Raw genomic sequence first — 19,319 nt, forward strand, 5'->3', positions numbered from 1 at the left:
TTTTTATCGACGGTACGAACAGGCTTCTTCTTTTTCCAATCGATGGATAAGATGAAAATTCTGTACAGTCGTCACAATCGACTGAATAAGTTCACGTTTTCTATTTATTTGTATTTACGTGTCTTTCCCGATAGACACAAACCGTTCGATTTGATTTTAGAAAACGGGACAGATGAAATAAAGAAAAGCGAAATTTCATCACTTTCTTGTTATTCAAAAATTTAATTTATTTATTATCCGATATGAAACTTCGAAAAAAAAAAAAAAGTTTGACTAGCAGATATTTTATATCGTATAACTGAGCTAATCGTAGAAAAAAAATCTCTGCTTCTCTTTCCACCTATTTGCGTACTAATGATTTCTATAAAAGCATTAGTAATACAAGAATTATTAATAACGCTGCTAAAAATAATAATTGCCTATATGTATTTGTGCCCTAAGTATAATTAATCATATCTGTTAATATCACAAAAATATTGCCATTTTCTCGGCTACCACACTCACGTTATTGTTAGCTACCTCTCTTCGTTATCCAATTTTTGGCAAAGCATATGCCTACAACGTACAACAATATCAAAATATTCTTTCAGAAAAATAGAGTATCTAATAAATACATAAACAAAAAATATTGGCTTTGCTTTCGTATGCCTCGCACGTTACCCACAGATTAGCTAAACTATATTTGTCAGTCTGTAATGTCGGATAAGCGTTATCAAGTGCTAGATACGCATCTTACATGATCGTTTATCTTCGTGTAATATATTTTGCAAGAAAACGTTTAAATCCGCTATCTGTAGCGTTAAATATCTTTTATATGATCACAGTAAACGTAATTCGAATTATTAATTATTAATGATTATCATAAGCTTATCGATAAAAATAATACACATGCAATTTTTATCGAGAAGTAGTTCGCGTGTATAAATATAATACACATTTCAGATTTGAATTCAGTTGAGCAAATCTGGCTCAACTTCCGAACGAACCACTAATTTTCGTATGAATTTTTATCCAATGCTAACTATCAAAAATAGGCTGTTATAAATTAAATCTCTTAACGATAATTATACATACTTAGTTTGTTATATACAACGCGTACGATTATTTTCCACTTATTATGTATAGAAAATACGTTATAAATTATTTATAAAGCTTTGTACACTTTGAACTTATAGTCAACCATCAATTTACGAAGTTAGCAGTCGCTGACAGAGCAAACGCATTTATAAAAAGTACGCGTCGAATGCCGATAGAGATTGTACAATTACTTGGAATAGTAAGTATTATTCTAAGTAACTGCACATTTTTCTAAAATGTATTCAACTGTTTTCTAAACCGAAGTCACGTCCGTGACTTCGATTCTAGATATTGGTTTAGCTGGTTCTACTACTATGAAATCGTTCGCATTTCCGCTAGATTTCATCCCAATACACAGCTGTTGTAAATTTGCCATTATTGAATCAACCTGTATCGGTTGTTTCGATAAACCGTTATTATCTTTAAGTTTATTGAAGTGGAGATAACAAATCCCGCGATATCCTAGCCAGGTTATTTCATTTGGTTTGATACCACGCTCCAATAATGCATTTTTCAAGTCACGTATTCTGGCGCCAGATGAAATATTTGACAATTTTAAGGAAAATTCAACCTGAGATTTAGACTTCAGTCTTAGATTTTTACGACGTTGCTTCATATTCTTATCGTTTCTTTCCACTTTCTCCTAGAATATTGCAATAAATATGTATGATATATGTATAATTTATTAATTAAATATATGTATACATCGATTACAAATATTTCTTACTTCTGCAACATCGGACGATACGTTATCGTCCCCTGATTTGAACTTCTTGAATGCACGTTTTTTACGAAAACGTGGTTTTACTTGGTTCCCCCTTTCTTCATTAACGTCGTTACCACTTGACGCAACTTTTTTTGTTTTGAAACGTCTCTTATTTTTTATGTAATTAGAACGATAAGACTTTTGTATTTCTATGTCTGAATCCTCCTCCTTCAGAGTTACTATTTTGCCTTCTCTAAAAAAAAAAAAAAAAAAAAAAAAACAAAACACAGCAATTTAGTATATTTACGAGTAAACATATAGTGTCAATTACATCTTTCAACGCGTACTTTTCATCCATTTCTTTTAATTGTTGTAATACCGGCATAGATTTAATTCTTCTTTCACTAAGCATATGCCACATAATACAACTAGGCTTTTTTAACTTTGAATTTACTATTATTGTTTGAGTAGGTGTAACGATTATATCAACAGGTACATCGTATTCTTTAAATATTTCAGCTGGAAGACTATCAAAGACTTGACAGTCATGCACAGTTGTAATAACTATAGTATCCTGTGTGACTGCACCCATCCTCATCATCGTTGCAAATTCTAAATCTGCGAATCCTTTGCCTTTACCGAGTCTGTATCCATCGTGGCTTACACACACTGATCCCAATATCACAAGGTCTATCTGACAATAAATAAGAATAATGTATAAAATAGTGAAAGCAGATCTAACTAATAACAAATTTCTGTTACAATAATAACGTATACCTTTATTTTAGAATCTACGCCAAGTGGTTTACCAGCTTCCGTCAAGCCATGAATTTTTGATAATGTCCTCAATTCATTTTTCGAGCAACCAGCAACTGGTGTAACATGAAGAAACAAACCAGTTTTCAGTCTGGGAATCGGAACTAATATTTCCTTATTAGCTTCTAATGCTAAGAATCTTACAGGTTCTTGGGGTTTGTCTGGATTTATCTTTATAATTTTTGCCTCTTTGAAAACTTCCAAATCTGCCAAGCGCTGTGCTGCTTCGGCAGCACCTTTGAAATTCGGTATACGATCATAGCAAGTAAGAGGAAAATTGACTAAATCGTTCTTCATCAAATAATCCCATATTTTTTGACGAAAACTATGCTTAGTTACTTCTGGTGCTAAAAAATATCACATTAATGCTTTTTACAGTATTACACATATTCATTCTTACTATTTTTTCTCTAGAAGTTAAGACTAGCAACTCATGAATTCAAAGCAAAATTTATTATTATTTATGACTCAAATTAATGTGTCATAAATTCCTATTTCTAAAATCATTTAATATCGTTACTAATATGATGAAATTAAAACATATATATGTATAACAAATAAATATTTATAATACATCAAAGAATTACTCACGCAATTGTTCTTCAGTCATTTTCGTAAAATATTTTTAATAAACTTTCACCGAATATTGATTATAAATTATAGTAACACTTTTTTTTATAAAAACCTATATTGCAAAAATAGATTATATGATTTATTTGCAATCCCTTTTATTCTTATATCTATTTCTATGGAAAATCATGTCGGCAAACTTGTCATAATGAAATCCACCAGAATTTTTTTTTTTTTTTTGTACGTACGAAATTTCAAAGTCATCGAAAAATTTCATGAATATATTTATTTCAACAAACGAATCTTATATAATTTTGTGAAACAGCGAAATAGGTTATCGTATTTGACATTTCCGATTACAGGGAAGAGAACAGATACAGCTGATATAACTACACAAACATGTCAGGCGCGAAACATTGGACTATCGTGAGAAAAGTTTATGTAGTAGAAAAAAGTTTATGTACGATATACGAGTTGATAATTCCATTAACATATTGCCGTAATGAAAAAGTTGAGAATGCAGTGAGTTTATAAAATAAACAAACCAATGTATAATATATAAGCAAACTAGAGAAATTGTTTAAAATTACTAGCATTGTCCATTAAGTTTAATATTCATGAAATTACATACACTCGTACTGCGATAAAACACGAATTAAAACGATTTAAAGTGGCAGGGTCGTACACACAACACATACATTATACTTCTTGGGCACTATTCATAAATTGCTTAATATTAACTTAATATTTTCAATGAAAAATCGAAATATATAAATTGTATTTTTTTAATAATCTTGTTGCGCAGTATAATTAAAAATACATTTATATATTTCCTGTTTTGTTTCTCATTAAATTTCCATAATAATTTTCTAATTTGATACATTACTGGCGCATGACGATAAGAATAAAATAGACTAGACAACTAGGGTCCATCGTGAAAAATGGCTCTACTCGCGAGGAACTTCTGCAAAGTATTTTCACAGGTAATGTGGACGTTCAATTGAACTATCACAATTGTTCCTTTTACAAGATCAATAACATTTTATAATATTACAACTATGTCAAAATATCGTTGAATATTGTCCGTTCATTTCATTAGTTACCAATGACTATTGCAAGGACATTTCATACAAAATACCTGAAGATATTCTTTAATGGTAAATGCAATTTGAAAAACTAAATAAGTAACTTGTAGGTGGAAAATATTAAGATAAATGGACTAGTTTGAAATTCAATTCACGAAGTCGGCCAAATGATTGAATTTAATAACCGTGTTATTTAATCATTACGTTCACGTCTATATTGTTATAAATATAACTTCTCAATGAAATATATGTACCTTAATTACAAGGAGATAACAAATTTTGTTTGCATCATTAAATTATATTCATCTGACTTTGTTTATACCTTTTATTGATTACAGCATAAAAATATTATTTACAGACTGCTCAAAAAGGAGCTGTCAGATGTTTGCATGTAGGAACAGTATATCGACAAGAATCTGTATGTATTAAATAACCTTTCAAAAATGTTTATCGTATGTATACAATATTAATAATCTTTTCTTTTAGGCAGTTGAACAGGAGGGAAAGATAAAATGCACGCTTATACCAGGAGATGGAGTAGGGCCAGAATTAGTAGTGTCCGTTCAAAGTGTTTTCAAAGCTGCAAATGTACCGGTTGAATTTGAACCTTATTTTCTCTCAGAAGTAAATCCAACTCTAAGTGCACCCCTTGAACAAGTATCCAATAGTATTGCAAGAAATCGAGTATGCCTGAAGGTAGTTTTATATTTGATACATTAATTAAAATATTAGTAATTAATAGTAACAGAGATATAGGTTTTAATATCAATTATGTTTCACAGGGTATTTTAGCAACACCAGATCATTCTATGACCGGGGAACTTCAAACACTGAACATGAAATTACGTAAAAGTTTAGATTTATACTCGAATGTTGTACATGTAAAATCTTTACCTGGTGTTACATGCCGGCATAAGAACGTAGATTGTATTATTATTAGAGAACAAACAGAAGGAGAATATTCTGCGTTAGAACATGAATCTGTAAAGGGAGTAGTGGAATGTTTAAAAATAGTAACTGCAGTTAAAAGCCAAAGGATTGCAAAATTTGCATTTGATTATGCAGTGAAACATAATCGTAAGAAAGTCACTTGCGTCCACAAAGCTAATATCATGAAACTTGGTGATGGTCTTTTCTTAAAATCATGCCAAGAAATTGCTAAGATGTATCCTAGGTAATTACAAATATCTTTCGCTTCATAAATTATCATTAACACTTATAATTGTCATATGTTCGATCCAACTTTAGAATTACATTTGAAACAATGATCGTGGATAATTGTACTATGCAAATGGTATCTAATCCACATCAATTTGATGTAATGGTATTACCAAATTTATATGGTAATATCTTGGACAATGTGGCATCTGGACTGGTTGGTGGTGCCGGGGTGGTCGCAGGTGCTAGTTATAGCCCCGAGTGCGTTGTCTTTGAACCGGTAAGGTCATGAGTATAACATGTAGGAATGATTAAATTTAAGAAAAATTGGAGGTATTGTTAAATTTGGTTCATTATGTAGGGTGCAAGACACACATATTCAGAAGCTGTTGGTAAAAACGTTGCAAATCCTACTGCTATGCTTTTGTGTGCTGTTAAACTTTTGCGCCACGTGAATTTAAAACGTTACAGTGAACAAATTAAGGATGCATTAAATCGTGTTTTAAATGATGGAAAAGTATTAACAAAGGATTTGGGTGGACAAAGTTCTACAACAGAATTTACAACTGCTGTAATAAACTGCCTTCGTTAATTTTTAATCTATATTAAATTTGAAAAGACCTGTATGTAAAATAGAATCACATATAATATATATCACATATAATATATATCACATATAATAGAATCAGATATACATCAAAAATATTTAATATAACTATGTTAAATTGTATAGTATTATCTCGTCGCAAATTTTATGTAACTTAACTGCTTTGGATATAAGTTAGGATCTTATTTAGAAAGGGTTGTACGTTATAAATAGAAAAGTATAACATTTTTGTGTCGACGCTATATTTATAACTGAGACTCTGTTTGTGACCAAGCAATGCCAGTTGTATGATAATAGTGCAATACTCAAATTGTATATTAATAAATTATGCTACCTCATATTACTTTTATGCAATTTACAATATAGCCTTATTATGTATCTTTATTTGCATTACTTTAGGTAAGTAGGATATAGGAATTTATAATATTGCGTACATAGAAGAAACAAAAAGATGTTAATTTAATGTTTACAAATTAATTCTGGTAATATTAAGATCATCATAGTTAAGTACATTATGCCCATATATATCTTTTGAGTAAAAAATTTTACACTAAAAAATGGCCCATGTATGAAATTTTCATTTTGCGTTCATATGTTAATCAGTATTAAAGTCACATTTCTCTTTTACATATAGTAAGAGTCACATAAAGGAACTGTCAAAAAACACGTGCCTCGATGGACACCGAGCACCATGCAATAGAATTTATTCGTCAAGATATCGTAAAAAATCATCTTCAAGTTACAGCTGTAATACAAGTAAATATTATTTAAAACAAAAGCTTTTTTTGTAGTAGTCACAGCATAACCTGATTCGTAATATCATAACATCAGACAATATCAATGAAATATATATACCTATAACATTGATAAATTCGTAGTAATTATGTTTATGTTTGTAATTACCATCAAATTAATTATAAATAATTCATTGATACAAATTTTTACTGTAACGCTAACAATAACATTATTTGAGGTTAAATAAAAGGCTAGTTATAGCTATATTTTTATTGTAATTTAATTAAGAAAATTCATCGATTAATATGAATTTTTCAGGATATCCAACAATGTATTGGCCCTTTGGAATTACTTAATAAATTAAACGCAGAAGGCAGAGCAAATATAGCAGCTTTAAAGTCATCTATAGATAAATTAATATCACTAGCAGAGAGAGAATCCTCAGAGAAAAAGAAAGTAGAATTATTGGCAGAGGTAGATACTTACAAGCAGCAACTCAATACTTCTTTAGCTGCATTTCGTAAAGCCAATGTTGTTAGCGTATGTGTGATAGATAAGCTTGCTAAAAATGAACTGCTCTCCATGTCTAAGGAGCAGCAAGAAATGATTTCCATACCTGAAGAGGAGCAAGCTGCTATTCGTAGGAGGCATGACAAGCGAAATCTAGCAAATACATCAAGTCAACTTTCTGACAAACTTTTAAGTATATCTAGACATTTAGCTGAAACGACTCAAAAAAGCGCGGATACATTGGATACGCTAAGTATGTAGTTTATTTCTTTCAATGTATTTGAAGTATTAAGATATAATTTTTAATTCATATTACTTTAAACCTCTTTAGTAATATCATCGGATAAAGTGACCACTACCAAAGACGAATTAGAACATCAACAACAAGTTATAGTTCAATCTGGAAAACTTTTAGGCAAATATGGTAGAAGGGAAGTTACCGATAAAGCTTTAGTAACATTGGCATTTGCATTTTTCCTTGCCTGCGTCTTTTACATTTTACAGAAAAGAATATTTTGAAAGTACGAACTATTGCACATAGGAAAGTGAAGATATATATATCTTTCATGGGGAAAGAGAAAAGTTATCTCTTCTGAAGTATCGTTGAGTTATTAATAACTTTATGTATAATTATGTATAACGTTGTTATCCAACTTTTGGGAAAGCTGTGTTTGTAACTGTACTATTTTATCATGCAAATAAGAATATTTATGAAACAGAAAACTTTTCAAGCTACCTTCTTTTTTAGGATTAGCATAACTTAGAAATTTCAATGTATACATATATGCCATCACCAAAACTGATTAAATATTGCCAGCTGTTTTTGAATTACGCTATCCTGTAATGAAAATATATTATAAAAGCTTGAAAGCAATATTTCTGTGATATGTTTTATAAGATTAAGCAATGAACATTATATAGTCGACTGTACATTTTTACAAATACTCATAAATTCTTCCTGAGATATAACTCCATCCTTATCAACATCCATCTTTTCGAAAACTTTGTCCACGTGTCTGTTTGCCATCCGTTGAATAATCTGTCCGTTATGTAGCATCTCGTAAATTGCGGACATTATAACTAGCATTTCCTTTCTTGTGATATAACCGTCTCCGTTTAAGTCATAAAATCTAATAAGAGATAAAAGTAGAAAGTAGCATTAAATATGTCGTAAACTATATTAATCCGACTGAATGATCACCTGAAAATCCAGGAGAGTTTTTGATCTATATCACCATTAATAATTAATGCAACTTCGTTAAGGAGATCCGCGAAGCTAACGATACCATCCCTATCTTTATCAAAAGCGTTAAAAACGATTTGCGCGTATTTCGCCGGGTCTCCTAACGGAAATAATTTTGCGTACGCTGGTTTCAGATCGTTCGTGGTTACGGCCCCTTTCGGACAATGCTGTTTAAAGACCCGATACAGCTTTCGTATCTCGTCCTTCGAAAATCCCGTTTGGTACGTTAAATAAGAGAGCCGTTCCGGAAATATGTACAGCGGTTGTTTCTCATCGTCTTGCATGTTCTCTACGAAAACGCAGTGAGGTTGAACACTCGTCGAAGTTTCTAAAAGTATTGAAAATACTCTTATACGATAATTTTTCTACTCTGTTAAAATTGTGATTGGTATTCAAAGTGTCAACGAGGTAACAGTGCCGCGATCTAATCGATCGAAGTATATTCTATATATAAATTTATGTCGAGAAATTATTAACTTTATATCGCGCTTCTTTATCGTATGTCCAAATTTTCAACGACATACCAGTTATCTTTCGGATACTCCTCTTCATCTTCTTGAAGCTCCGTTGCATTTTTAACGAGAGGCTTATACGATCTCTAATCTGCTCGATACTCTTATTATCAATATTGAGGCTATTAGACATTATCGTGATACGAATGTGGTCGTTAAAAATTTCTAGGATAGAAAAAATGTTTACAACGAGGAAAAAGAGATTTGTTTATTTCAGAATGAAAATAGATGTATTACTTGGCCTACTAAATCTTCAACAGCTTCCATATCAACTACAGAGATACTTAAAGGAAGGAAAAATTGCCCGATTAATGAAATTCACGAGAAAATCAAAAATGCAGAAGCTTTCTCGATCAGAAGTAAAACAGAACTGACGCACATAGTGCAACTGAGTTAGAGGAGTTGGTTCGAGGAAACTGCTGTTCAAAATATTTAGACAATTTGGCATATCAATAGCTCTAAACCTAATAAATGAATCGCGAATTCTTCGAACGCTGCGTTAAAAATAATTCGTAACCATTAATAGTTGCACTGACTGTATCGCCTGATTACATTATTGTAGAAATTAAAAATTTAAAAGATTATGGCAATGATGTAGCAGGATTCGAACTCGAAAGAACAATATCTATCCCCTATCCTAAACGCAACAAAACGTAATTCATTTACGAAAAATGATGTGTACATTGGATATCTTACTATAGAAGCTATTTATTCATGTATATTGAAGCGCGTATTACGCGCGGAATACTAATGAACGAACATCCGTAAAATACATCTTATTCCACTCAACATCCACGTTTTATGATTCACCTATTCGTATCGAAACGTATATTTTTTTTATCGGCAAAATAGATCCTCCTCCGAGAAGGAAATGCGCGGAAATGCGGAATAGACGCGTAATTTATTTCTCGCGTAAAAAATTAAACGCGGTTAAGTTATCAAAATACGATTGACGTAATCAGATACGGTTCACCGTGACCCGTATTCGTTTATCGTTTGCTCTAATTTAGAAAATCGGTAACAAGCGCGAAAGTTGAATCAGACTCGTTCGGAGACGAGGAAACCATTCGAGGATCACGAATTTCTTAGCGCAAAACTTACATTCAGCGTACTTACTTTCTCTGCCAAATGCTATTAATAGATCGACAGCTTGGAAACCAGCTATTACGGTAATAGGAAATAGTAACGGCTAGTCATGGTGAACCTTAATAAGAACGATTACGTGCAACTTGGTTAAGTCAAAGAACTACGTATTTGCACGGTAATTTGCGACCTATCAGGGGCAACCGATGCACTTCAACTGCCACATGCGACTAAACTACCATTTCTTTATTAATAGAATAATGATTATTATTTTTCTCCGACATATTAAAATTATTATAAGAATATGCATATAAATATATTAGTGCATTTATATCAATGTACTTATACCATTGTACTTGTATCAATATTATATGAATATTGTACTTAAAAGCGTTAACCTTGACATAGGAGCACAGCAAATGTAGGACAGTTCACAATCAACGAAATTATCGTCTGGTCTGTAATATAATCTCAGTACAGTTTCACGAACGAGTCAATGATAAGCTTCGTGTAACGTCTTTGTGGAATAATTGTACCTAATTAACAAGCTGGAACAAATAAACGATAATAGATCAACTTTTAATGATTCTTTTATAATGGTAATTTAAACATCGAGCGTCTGTACTTACAGAAATGTACAATTGCGTTTACTGCGCATTGACATTTCACGTAAACGAGTATCTATAATTAAGTCGGCATTCCTTATATTATCACGTATTTTATTGTGAAAGAATTTGTACACACGTAGAATACGAAAAAAGATGATACGAGCCGTGAATGCGAAATTTGTTGTAATTCATATCAAACAATAAGCAGATAGAGCCTTCTCCAAGTTCAATGCGACGGTAAGACGTACAACGTTTGTATACGTAAATTCTATGGTGACTTGAACTAATCAGTCAAAAATAATATTTTCGATAAATCATGGAACGATAAGTATAGTCTTTACCTCGACGTTTGCTTTCTCACACGAAAGATTAGAAAAACTTTGTTGGATTTGAATACAGCTTTTTAAAGCAACAAATTTGGTCCAATTGCTTCGTTTGAACAATAGGAAGAAAATCGAACGGAATTCCCAAGTTTCTGTGGACAGTAAAATATGAAACAATTAGCAGTAAATGTATACGCGTTTACGAGTATACCATTCAATATATTTTTTTGCCGGGTGGTAGGATCGTGTTGGTCTATAAAACAGCAGCAAGCATCCAGCATCATTTCATTGCGAGAGTGTACTTCTTACCGCGAGTACAGCTCAAATTCTTTCGTAAGTCTGAAAAAAAAGAAAAAAAAAAAAAGAAAAAGAAAAATGTAAATAGTTGGATATTGCGTAAAAACAAATTCTTGCCGGTTCAGTCAATTACGTTTGAACAGCGAAGAAAAGTTGAAGGAGGAAGTGTCGCTGATCAATTTGTTCAGAAAGTGTGAATTTCGAAAGTAAAAATACAAGACGACCGAATACACATTATACGTGGTAATTGTTTGTCATTTAACTTTTTAACGTGAGACTCCATAGCACCGATCCTATGCTCTCCATTAGTACGTATTCGCGTATATGTTCACTCATTTGTATTCTTTCCAGATATCCGTTAGTTCTTAAAGCGAAGAATTTCGAAATAACGCAAACAAAATGAAAATTTTGTTCATATTTTTATTGTTGATTGCCGTTGGGTCTGCAGCCCCTTGGGTTGAAATACTTTTCGGTAAACAACCAGATTATGATTATCAACTACCATCGAGTTACAAGAATCAACAATACAGACGGCGACAAGGGAAAGCAGGGAAGGAAAGATGGAAAGAAATTTGTAGGACGATAAATCCCAATCCTTACGCATTTCCGGGTCAAGTTCCCTATCCTTCTGCACCAGTTTGTCCTTGGTAACCAGATAAATTTGTTTAACGGAGGTATGAAGCATGAACGATTGAACTATATATACAAATCCATTAAAAATATGAATTTATTGTAACAATATATCAGGGAATACGAAGATATTCGCTGGTTATGAGTATTTCAGTCGATATACAAGTTTACTATGTATAACCAATGACATGAAAGTACGCAGTCGTATATACCTGCCGGTATAAATTATATACCAAGGGATTCTGTTAACGATACTTTTTTTGTACATTAATCGTATGCGTTAGTGCGTTTTCCTTTGTATTATGTCCACATGATTAGTTGTTGTTATTACATTATCTAAAACTAAATGTCATTGATTTACCGTCTTAGTATATTACAGTACAACAAGCTCTCTTTCTCCTTTCTATTTTACGTAGAAAAATAAATCATTTATATTTCACAAGAATCATCGCTGTATTAAAGTAACTTAAATTTTACGTTCCATTTAAGAAATGCATTATATATTATAATTATCACTATCGATGAGCTTATATACGTTATCTATATATTACATGTTATGTACAAATAAAATCACAGTATTACTGTAGCTCGCAAGTTCGGTCATAAAAGTCTCGATGTCTGATCAAAATGTTTTCGCCAGAATAAATCTGTGATATATTAAAAAAATTTGTACAATGCGTGCAGCTTTGTAATGTGATACGATAAAATGGAAAACAATCATTTCCAAACTTGTATTAATCCATCTGTACTACCAGTAAGAATACACATGTTAGACATAGCTACAGCGGAAATAGTGTCGTGATGTCCAGATGGTGGAGTTTCTGGACCTTGACCACCTTCTTCAGAATTTCTTGTTCTAATATTGCTTCCTCCTCCGGATGATGGAGTTGGACCACCTCCGGCTAAGACTTCTTGAACGACATTGGTTCCATCAATTAAACGTTGTCTGTAATATGTGAAAATATATGTAAATCATATTCTATTAGTCATAATATGTAAACAATGTTATTTTAAACAAATTCTATTACAAATACTAACTCATATGCCAATGAATTTGGAGGAGTGACATCATTAGCAGCAGGCAATGCAACATACGATTCGTTGGGTGTGTTTAAGTCCCAAAAACGCAATCTCATATCAGTACCACCAGCTAATAAGAAGCCTGAGCGATCGATACATCCAGAATACATTGCACATACACTATGACCACCTTGCGAGTGACTAAGCGGAGGTGCGCTTGACGCCCAGAGAACCATTTGACGAAAATTAGTTTCGAGATTCCACATTGAAATTTCGTTGTTTCCTTGAACAGCCGAAATAATCCAGGAATGTTCTGTGGGATGAGTAATTACCTTCCTCACCCTTGCATCTAAAATCAATTAGATTTTATAAATTCTGAGGATTATTTGATGCAATACATTTTATTCTATACGAGTTTAAAACAATTGTAAATTTACTTGTAGGGTGTTTAATACTGGTTATTGGTAATTGAAACCGCAAGTCCCAGCAAGTATGTGCACCAGAACTTGTACCAAGGGTCAACCATTGTTGATGATTGTTTACACAAAATGAGGTAATTACTCCATGTTTTAGGTCATTTTCTAAACGCCATGTTGTACCAGGACACCTTAAATCCCACCCTACCAATGAACCATAAAGCGATGCATAAACAAGGACCGATTGTGAACCAGAGTCTAAATACTGTAAATCAACTGCACATCCTTCTTCCTAAATACAATAATTCAAGGTTCCAGTATTAATTTATTTAAAAATCCGAAAATATAAAATAAGTAACGTATAATCACCTGAAGATCTAATTGTCTGGTACCGATAACGCTCATTTTATTAGAATTTGATTCAATTCGTAAAACAAATACAGTGCCTGATTGGCTGGCAGAACTTGCTAATGATTGTCCCTGATCACATATAGCTAAGCCAACTAGAGGGCCACCTCTATGCATGTAAGTTTGCCTAATGGAATTAAAATACAAGATATATTACACTTAGTCCGATGGTACATTATAGAAAGATCTTACCTAGAACGATTAGCGATATTTCGACCTTCCATTCTACTTGCATCCCATATCTTTATGCATCCATCTGCAGAGCTACTGGCAAATAAATTAGTATCCGGTATAGAAACTAGCCTATTCACTGCAGCTCTATGTTCATGAAGATGTGCAATTGGTACCCCTCTAGGTCTCCATCCACTTGGTAATAACCTTGAACCTTTTTTTTAATCAAAAATAGTTATAGTACCGATATTGCGCTTGAAAAATATATTTTTATAATTATTAATTACCAGCTTGCCATGCAATGTTATCAGCCCATTGCTGTGCCCTTAACGCTGCAGAATGTTGTTCTTGTTTTCTGTACGTTAGTTGTCTTACTTCTAATCTACAAGGTGCACACCTGTCTACAAAATTACATAAAATTTTCTGTATGTCTTGTAGTAAAAAAAAAAAAAAAAAAATAAATAAATACACAAATAATACTTTAACATCCCAAAGTATTTTTGAAAACACATACATTGAATATATGAACGTTCATGAAGAGAATGGTCATTTATACTATTCATGTCAGATAAACTATGTTGTGGTGATAAGTGGATATCCCCTCCATGTAAACTTTGACTAGGACTTCCACTACTTCCTGTCATATCTGACATTTTAACATTGTGCTATATTATAAAAAAGATTTACTATAATTCTATAAGAATTTAATTATGGACATAGATCATATGTTTCTAATTACCTGAACATTGTCTTGAGCTGCAAACATCGTACGCCATTCTTGATTCATTGTTGCATATGTGGCAACACTATCTGATGTTCTACGATCTGATCGTTTAAATGGCGGAAGACCTAGATCACCTTTTGAATCAGGATACAATATTACTATATGATGTCGTATCTTATCCTTCATAGTATTTAATTCTAACTTTCCATCTATCGATTTAGCTGTACTTAGCTTCGCATCCATCGAATTTCTATACTTATTGATTTTCATTAAATGTGGTTTCATTATTAATAATTGGTCTTCAACAGTTTCAGTCATTGACTCCGAATTCAAACGTCTGAAAAGCTAAAAAGCGTTCATTAGATTTCTCAAAAATTGCGAAACATATTTACAAAGAAGATCTTCAACTTACATTCCGTAATGAAGTACTCATTTCACTATATTGTGGTACTATTCCCGTTACTGCTTTAGCTCGAGCAGTTTGTCTTTGTTCAAGAACTTGAAATAGTTCCTCCACATCGTTGTATTTTACAAGGGAATCATAAACAATTCTTGGTATAGGAGATACCAAGGCTTCTAATAACAAAACTTCTTTTTCTATTTGAATTAATGGATGTTTTAAGTAGGGCTGTATTATTGATTGAACTTTGCACTGAACATCTACTAAGTTAAGTGTTCTTGCCGCCGTAGATATGAAACCAACAGTCGCATGTCTTATCCATAAATTTGGATGAACCTACAAAGGAGTTTAAATTCAAGATATTGAATAGCAAACATTGCAATCCTATAATTATTAATATTGTTAAAACATAACTTACTAAAAAGACCATGGTCTCATATAAAAGTTGATAAAGAGCAGACTTGTGTAAGAGACCTAATTCTGTGAGAGTTGCCATTGCACTAATAGCCTTTGTGGTTACAAATTCCTCAGGATCTGCTAGTCCTTGTTGAAGAAGAGGCATAAGAATAGGACTACTATGCCAACCGACATAAGCAGCGACACCAACAATACATTCGAAAAAGGAACCTCTTAACTCTTTGTCTTCCTTATCATTTAAAAAAGTAATTACATGACTAAGCAGAATATCGTTGGCCTTTTGTTTTCCAAAAAATACGCATAACTTATTTATTCCACTTTCCATTAATGTTTGTTTTACTAAATTCTGAGGATCTGTTAATAGCATGGACACAGATTGTTGTACCTAATAATATTACATATTTTAATATATAGCGTACATAAATATTGTTAAAAATAATTTTATTAATTACCATTTCGTGCAAAGTTTGAAGCTCACTATCATAACTTGGTTTCAGACCTTCTTTGTTACCTAAGTTGGATAAATGAGCATTTTCTAAATAACGTAATGCAATGTGTGCTAAATGTGCAATATTTTCTGCATAAGCGGCTCTAACAATTACAGCTTCATCTTGTGTGATATGTGCTAAACCAGGTAAAATATATTCTGGAAAGATGTTCACGTCCGATGGTGGAATTGATTTTACAAGATGCAAACATTTTGTCAAAGTGTGTATTGCTGATACCCGTACACGTGGAGCAGGATCATGAACTAAATGAAACTGTACAATATATTAGATAAACTTTGTTAACAGTTATTAGAGTTTTATTCATTTCATATTAAAATACTTACGATATAAGGCAAAATTCGATCTAATATTGTTTCATCTGATGTGTTTTCGGCAAGTTCAAGTAATATTTCTAAACTTTGTAATTTAGATTGAGAATGATGTAAACCTCGTATGCATGAAGTAACGAGCTGAGTAATAATAACCAATCCTTCAACAGGTCCTGAAGATAAAACCTTTATCTCACTCTCTAAATCTATTTTTCGTCTTTGACTTTCAACTAATATAGTGTCCGATTGCTGATCTGTTTGGCCGTTACAATTAGAGTTTTGAATTTGGACAGTTTTTGGATCACTTTGATTTAAATCGCTCTTGTCAAAACTTTGATCACTGTCAACTTCTATGATAGTATTATCTTCGCTGTGACCAGAATCGTCCTTAGTTGATTCCACATTGTTTTCAAAATGGTTATTTTGTGTGACTTCTTCGTTTCTTATGTCACTTTCCATTTTTTCACTTTCCCCTGCTTTTACAATATTAATGACATTACCAATATCTTTTTTAAGTCTATTAATTTTTTCATCAGGAGATAAAATTGGGGCAGCAGAGAAGATAAGCATATATGGTTGAAGAAATGTATAAAAATATTCTGGAAATACTGTTCCACGAGCTTGAGCTAAATAAATTTCAGCGCTTTTTCTATTTGCTGGATTCCTCTCCAACATAGATGCAAGAAGTTCACGTATTCCTGAATCTTCTATTGTATCCAAATGCTTGCTCACTGAATATTCATTGTTTCTATATGCTTAAGATATCACAATAATGAAATTCTTAAATATTTTATTGAAATAATATTATATATACAACTTATATACGATCTTTATGTATATTACACTCACCTAATAATTGAGAAAAGTCAAATGGTGGATGCCCTTCATTATATAATTCTGTTAATGCACAGCCTGCAGAAAAAATATCCATCATTGGATGTAAGTCACCTGTTTTTAACTCTTGTTCTGATAATAATAATGTATTGCTTAATTCTGAAGATAGTGTTTTCACAAACCGTTCTGGAGCTATGTAACATGTTCTGAAATGGGTGAATGAATCATTATTTAAAACAACAATATAACAATGATTATTAAGGATTATGCTATTTGATTGTGTACCTCCTCCTAGAGGTGTCAAAAAAGTATGAAAAATCAGCAGGATTATCTTCAGGTAGATAAGTCGGCTTAAAACTTGCAAAATCTGTGAGTAAAATCCAGTTCCAGCTGGTTATCATAATGTTTTCTAGTTTTATGTCACCATGGCAGACTCCAAACTATAGTCAAATGAGAAGTAATATTTTAATTTTGTTGTTTAATGTTCTTTCAGGACAGGATTGCAGTTATGTTCATTGTTTGACACTGTGAAAAGCATTTTAACTTGTTGTTTTATCAGCTAAGGACTAATTTACAAGAAATGAGCAACTGAAATTCTTAAACATAGTTAATTGACATTTGATAATTATCTAATGTAATAGTTTCAAATAACATAATTCATTCATTTAGGAAATTTTAGATATTATCTTACCTTATGAGCTTGATGTAAAGCATACAAAACTTGAAAAGTAATCCATTTTTTTTCTATGCTTGTTAAAAATGGTCTAGTACTAATTCTGTCATAAAGGGAATACTTTACATATTCCCTCATTATTGATCCTGATTTTTCTGTGAGCTTATATAAACACATATTTATTTATAATTATATGTTAATCTATAATATACGGTGCAACATAAATACTATTTAAAAATACTTACAATCATTCTTTGAAAAGGTAGGCAATTTACGGCAGATGCTAATTTAGACCTAATTTCCTCAAGCTTCTCTTTATAAGCAGAGAGTGGAAGTGTTGGATCATGGATAGCAAAAACTTTAACTACTATAAGACCCTCTTGGCTCCTGGCTCGAGCGACTTTAAAAAATCTAGTACTTCCTAAGCTGTAGACATATGAAGATTAATTGCAAAAAACCAAATGGGGATATATAAATATAATTTATATGTCATTTACATGATTCGTTATTTAAGTTCAATAATTCTGTCTTATATAAAATGCATAGAGATATATTATATTTCTTCTATTAAAAGATATTTCCAAGATTCTTTAATTTAGATTAAATATGTTATGAAAAGCTTCAACAGAATATAAGTTTGGTGAAAAGTTAGTCATTTTATAGCATTGGATTAAAATACTCACTTTACATCAAATAATAAATCACTGTGGTCCGTCAAATAATGTTCGACTGGAAATATTTGACTAGGCGCAATACCGACTAATTGATTTCCCATCTTGTATATCGATGTTTAGTTGAAATTGATATATTTGCAAGCAGCATCCATTTTGTGCCAACTTCAAGTGCTACATTACATTGCAATACAGCCATACATAAGTTCGCAAAATTTCCTAGGTGTAACGCTCTAACTATCTCCAATTATTTCAATCAAAAATCCTATAATTAGACTTCTATTATATCTAAACGTTATATACGTTATATTTACTATAGATCATAAATGTTAAGAAATAGAAAATATGGTCGATTTATGATAATATTGACAATAATATTAAAATAAAACTTGCTGCTGTATTCGCAGCAAAATATCTACATTATCAGTTGAGTATATTAAATTACTTATCCTCTTTAGTATTAAATAATTTCAATCGATCGTATCCTATTCGTATTACGGTTTCTTTATATTAGTATTCATCTATTAAAATAAATTTAATAATCAATAAGTTTTTGTATCATACGAACTGTTGTAATGTTCTATCATTCTTGTATCACTTCCAACATTATCGATTTAGCATAAAATATAATCATAATATTGTTAGTGATGGGAACTAGAGCTGAATACGTACATGGATACATATATTGAAAATTACTCGTTTTGAGAATCAAAATTAGAAGAATTTCAAAATGTAAATAAATCAAATAAGTATTTGTAACCTTTTCAAAGCAATTTTGTTCCTTATTATGTAGACTATGTACATAAGT

At 31.7% G+C, this 19,319-nt stretch overlaps 5 protein-coding genes and 1 long non-coding RNA gene across 12 annotated transcripts; 3 read left to right on the plus strand and 3 right to left on the minus strand.

Annotated features, from left to right (window-relative positions):
* Positions 1 to 113: 113 nt before the first annotated feature.
* Lost (methenyltetrahydrofolate synthase domain-containing protein lost) lies at positions 114 to 3,613 on the minus strand. Its single transcript, XM_072005063.1, has 5 exons — positions 3,191 to 3,613; positions 2,561 to 2,946; positions 2,131 to 2,477; positions 1,805 to 2,036; positions 114 to 1,720 (listed from the first exon to the last, which is right to left on the minus strand). Exons 1-5 carry the CDS (start codon positions 3,207 to 3,209, stop codon positions 1,331 to 1,333), a joined length of 1,374 nt encoding a protein of 457 aa, XP_071861164.1. The 5' UTR covers positions 3,210 to 3,613; the 3' UTR covers positions 114 to 1,330.
* Positions 3,614 to 3,990: 377 nt separating this feature from the next.
* On the plus strand, positions 3,991 to 6,035 carry Idh3b (isocitrate dehydrogenase [NAD] subunit beta, mitochondrial). The gene is made up of 6 exons (XM_072005064.1): positions 3,991 to 4,152; positions 4,613 to 4,672; positions 4,741 to 4,950; positions 5,037 to 5,428; positions 5,503 to 5,692; positions 5,774 to 6,035. Exons 1-6 carry the CDS (start codon positions 4,111 to 4,113, stop codon positions 6,002 to 6,004), a joined length of 1,125 nt encoding a protein of 374 aa, XP_071861165.1. The 5' UTR covers positions 3,991 to 4,110; the 3' UTR covers positions 6,005 to 6,035.
* Positions 6,036 to 6,653: 618 nt separating this feature from the next.
* On the plus strand, positions 6,654 to 8,138 carry Sec20 (vesicle transport protein Sec20). 2 transcript variants are annotated; one of them, XM_072005071.1, is made up of 4 exons: positions 6,654 to 6,775; positions 7,073 to 7,228; positions 7,346 to 7,517; positions 7,596 to 8,138. In XM_072005071.1, exons 1-4 carry the CDS (start codon positions 6,695 to 6,697, stop codon positions 7,781 to 7,783), a joined length of 597 nt encoding a protein of 198 aa, XP_071861172.1. In that variant the 5' UTR covers positions 6,654 to 6,694; the 3' UTR covers positions 7,784 to 8,138. The 2 variants fall into 2 exon arrangements, with proteins under 2 accessions (XP_071861172.1, XP_071861171.1); XM_072005070.1 differs by having other exon boundaries at positions 7,073 to 7,517.
* On the minus strand, positions 7,010 to 9,406 carry LOC139988090 (neuronal calcium sensor 1-like). Of its 4 annotated transcripts, none has more exons than XR_011800027.1 (5): positions 9,032 to 9,387; positions 8,466 to 8,835; positions 8,196 to 8,394; positions 8,001 to 8,102; positions 7,010 to 7,417 (listed from the first exon to the last, which is right to left on the minus strand). XR_011800027.1 is itself a non-coding variant. In XM_072005066.1 (5 exons), the coding sequence occupies exons 2-5, from the start codon at positions 9,150 to 9,152 to the stop codon at positions 8,055 to 8,057; spliced, it is 738 nt and encodes a 245-aa protein (XP_071861167.1). In that variant the 5' UTR covers positions 9,153 to 9,184; positions 9,257 to 9,400; the 3' UTR covers positions 7,862 to 8,054. The 4 variants fall into 4 exon arrangements, 3 of the variants coding, with proteins under 3 accessions (XP_071861167.1, XP_071861169.1, XP_071861168.1); XM_072005066.1 differs by lacking the exon at positions 7,010 to 7,417 and having other exon boundaries at positions 7,862 to 8,102; positions 9,032 to 9,184; positions 9,257 to 9,400; XM_072005068.1 differs by lacking the exon at positions 7,010 to 7,417 and having other exon boundaries at positions 7,862 to 8,102; positions 8,631 to 8,835; positions 9,032 to 9,406.
* A 1,251-nt stretch (positions 9,407 to 10,657) lies between these two features.
* Positions 10,658 to 12,405, plus strand: LOC139988094 (uncharacterized). Its single transcript, XR_011800028.1, has 2 exons — positions 10,658 to 10,947; positions 11,275 to 12,405. It is a non-coding gene; the product is annotated as an uncharacterized lncRNA (long non-coding RNA).
* On the minus strand, positions 11,661 to 18,686 carry Vps15 (vacuolar protein sorting 15). Of its 3 annotated transcripts, XM_072005051.1 has the most exons (18): positions 18,524 to 18,686; positions 18,086 to 18,266; positions 17,859 to 18,002; positions 17,453 to 17,607; positions 17,183 to 17,373; positions 16,349 to 17,088; positions 15,969 to 16,277; positions 15,518 to 15,901; positions 15,112 to 15,435; positions 14,715 to 15,044; positions 14,490 to 14,640; positions 14,263 to 14,376; positions 13,997 to 14,189; positions 13,766 to 13,931; positions 13,418 to 13,688; positions 12,999 to 13,329; positions 12,744 to 12,906; positions 11,661 to 11,973 (listed from the first exon to the last, which is right to left on the minus strand). In XM_072005051.1, the coding sequence occupies exons 1-18, from the start codon at positions 18,613 to 18,615 to the stop codon at positions 11,743 to 11,745; spliced, it is 4,470 nt and encodes a 1,489-aa protein (XP_071861152.1). In that variant the 5' UTR covers positions 18,616 to 18,686; the 3' UTR covers positions 11,661 to 11,742. The 3 variants fall into 3 exon arrangements, with proteins under 3 accessions (XP_071861152.1, XP_071861150.1, XP_071861151.1); XM_072005049.1 differs by lacking the exon at positions 11,661 to 11,973 and having other exon boundaries at positions 12,040 to 12,906; XM_072005050.1 differs by lacking the exons at positions 11,661 to 11,973; positions 17,453 to 17,607; positions 17,859 to 18,002; positions 18,086 to 18,266; positions 18,524 to 18,686 and having other exon boundaries at positions 12,040 to 12,906; positions 16,349 to 17,113; positions 17,183 to 17,296.
* Positions 18,687 to 19,319: the final 633 nt, after the last annotated feature.

Source organism: Bombus fervidus, chromosome 6, assembly GCF_041682495.2.
Source record: "Bombus fervidus isolate BK054 chromosome 6, iyBomFerv1, whole genome shotgun sequence".
Classification (NCBI taxonomy): domain Eukaryota; kingdom Metazoa; phylum Arthropoda; class Insecta; order Hymenoptera; family Apidae; genus Bombus; species Bombus fervidus.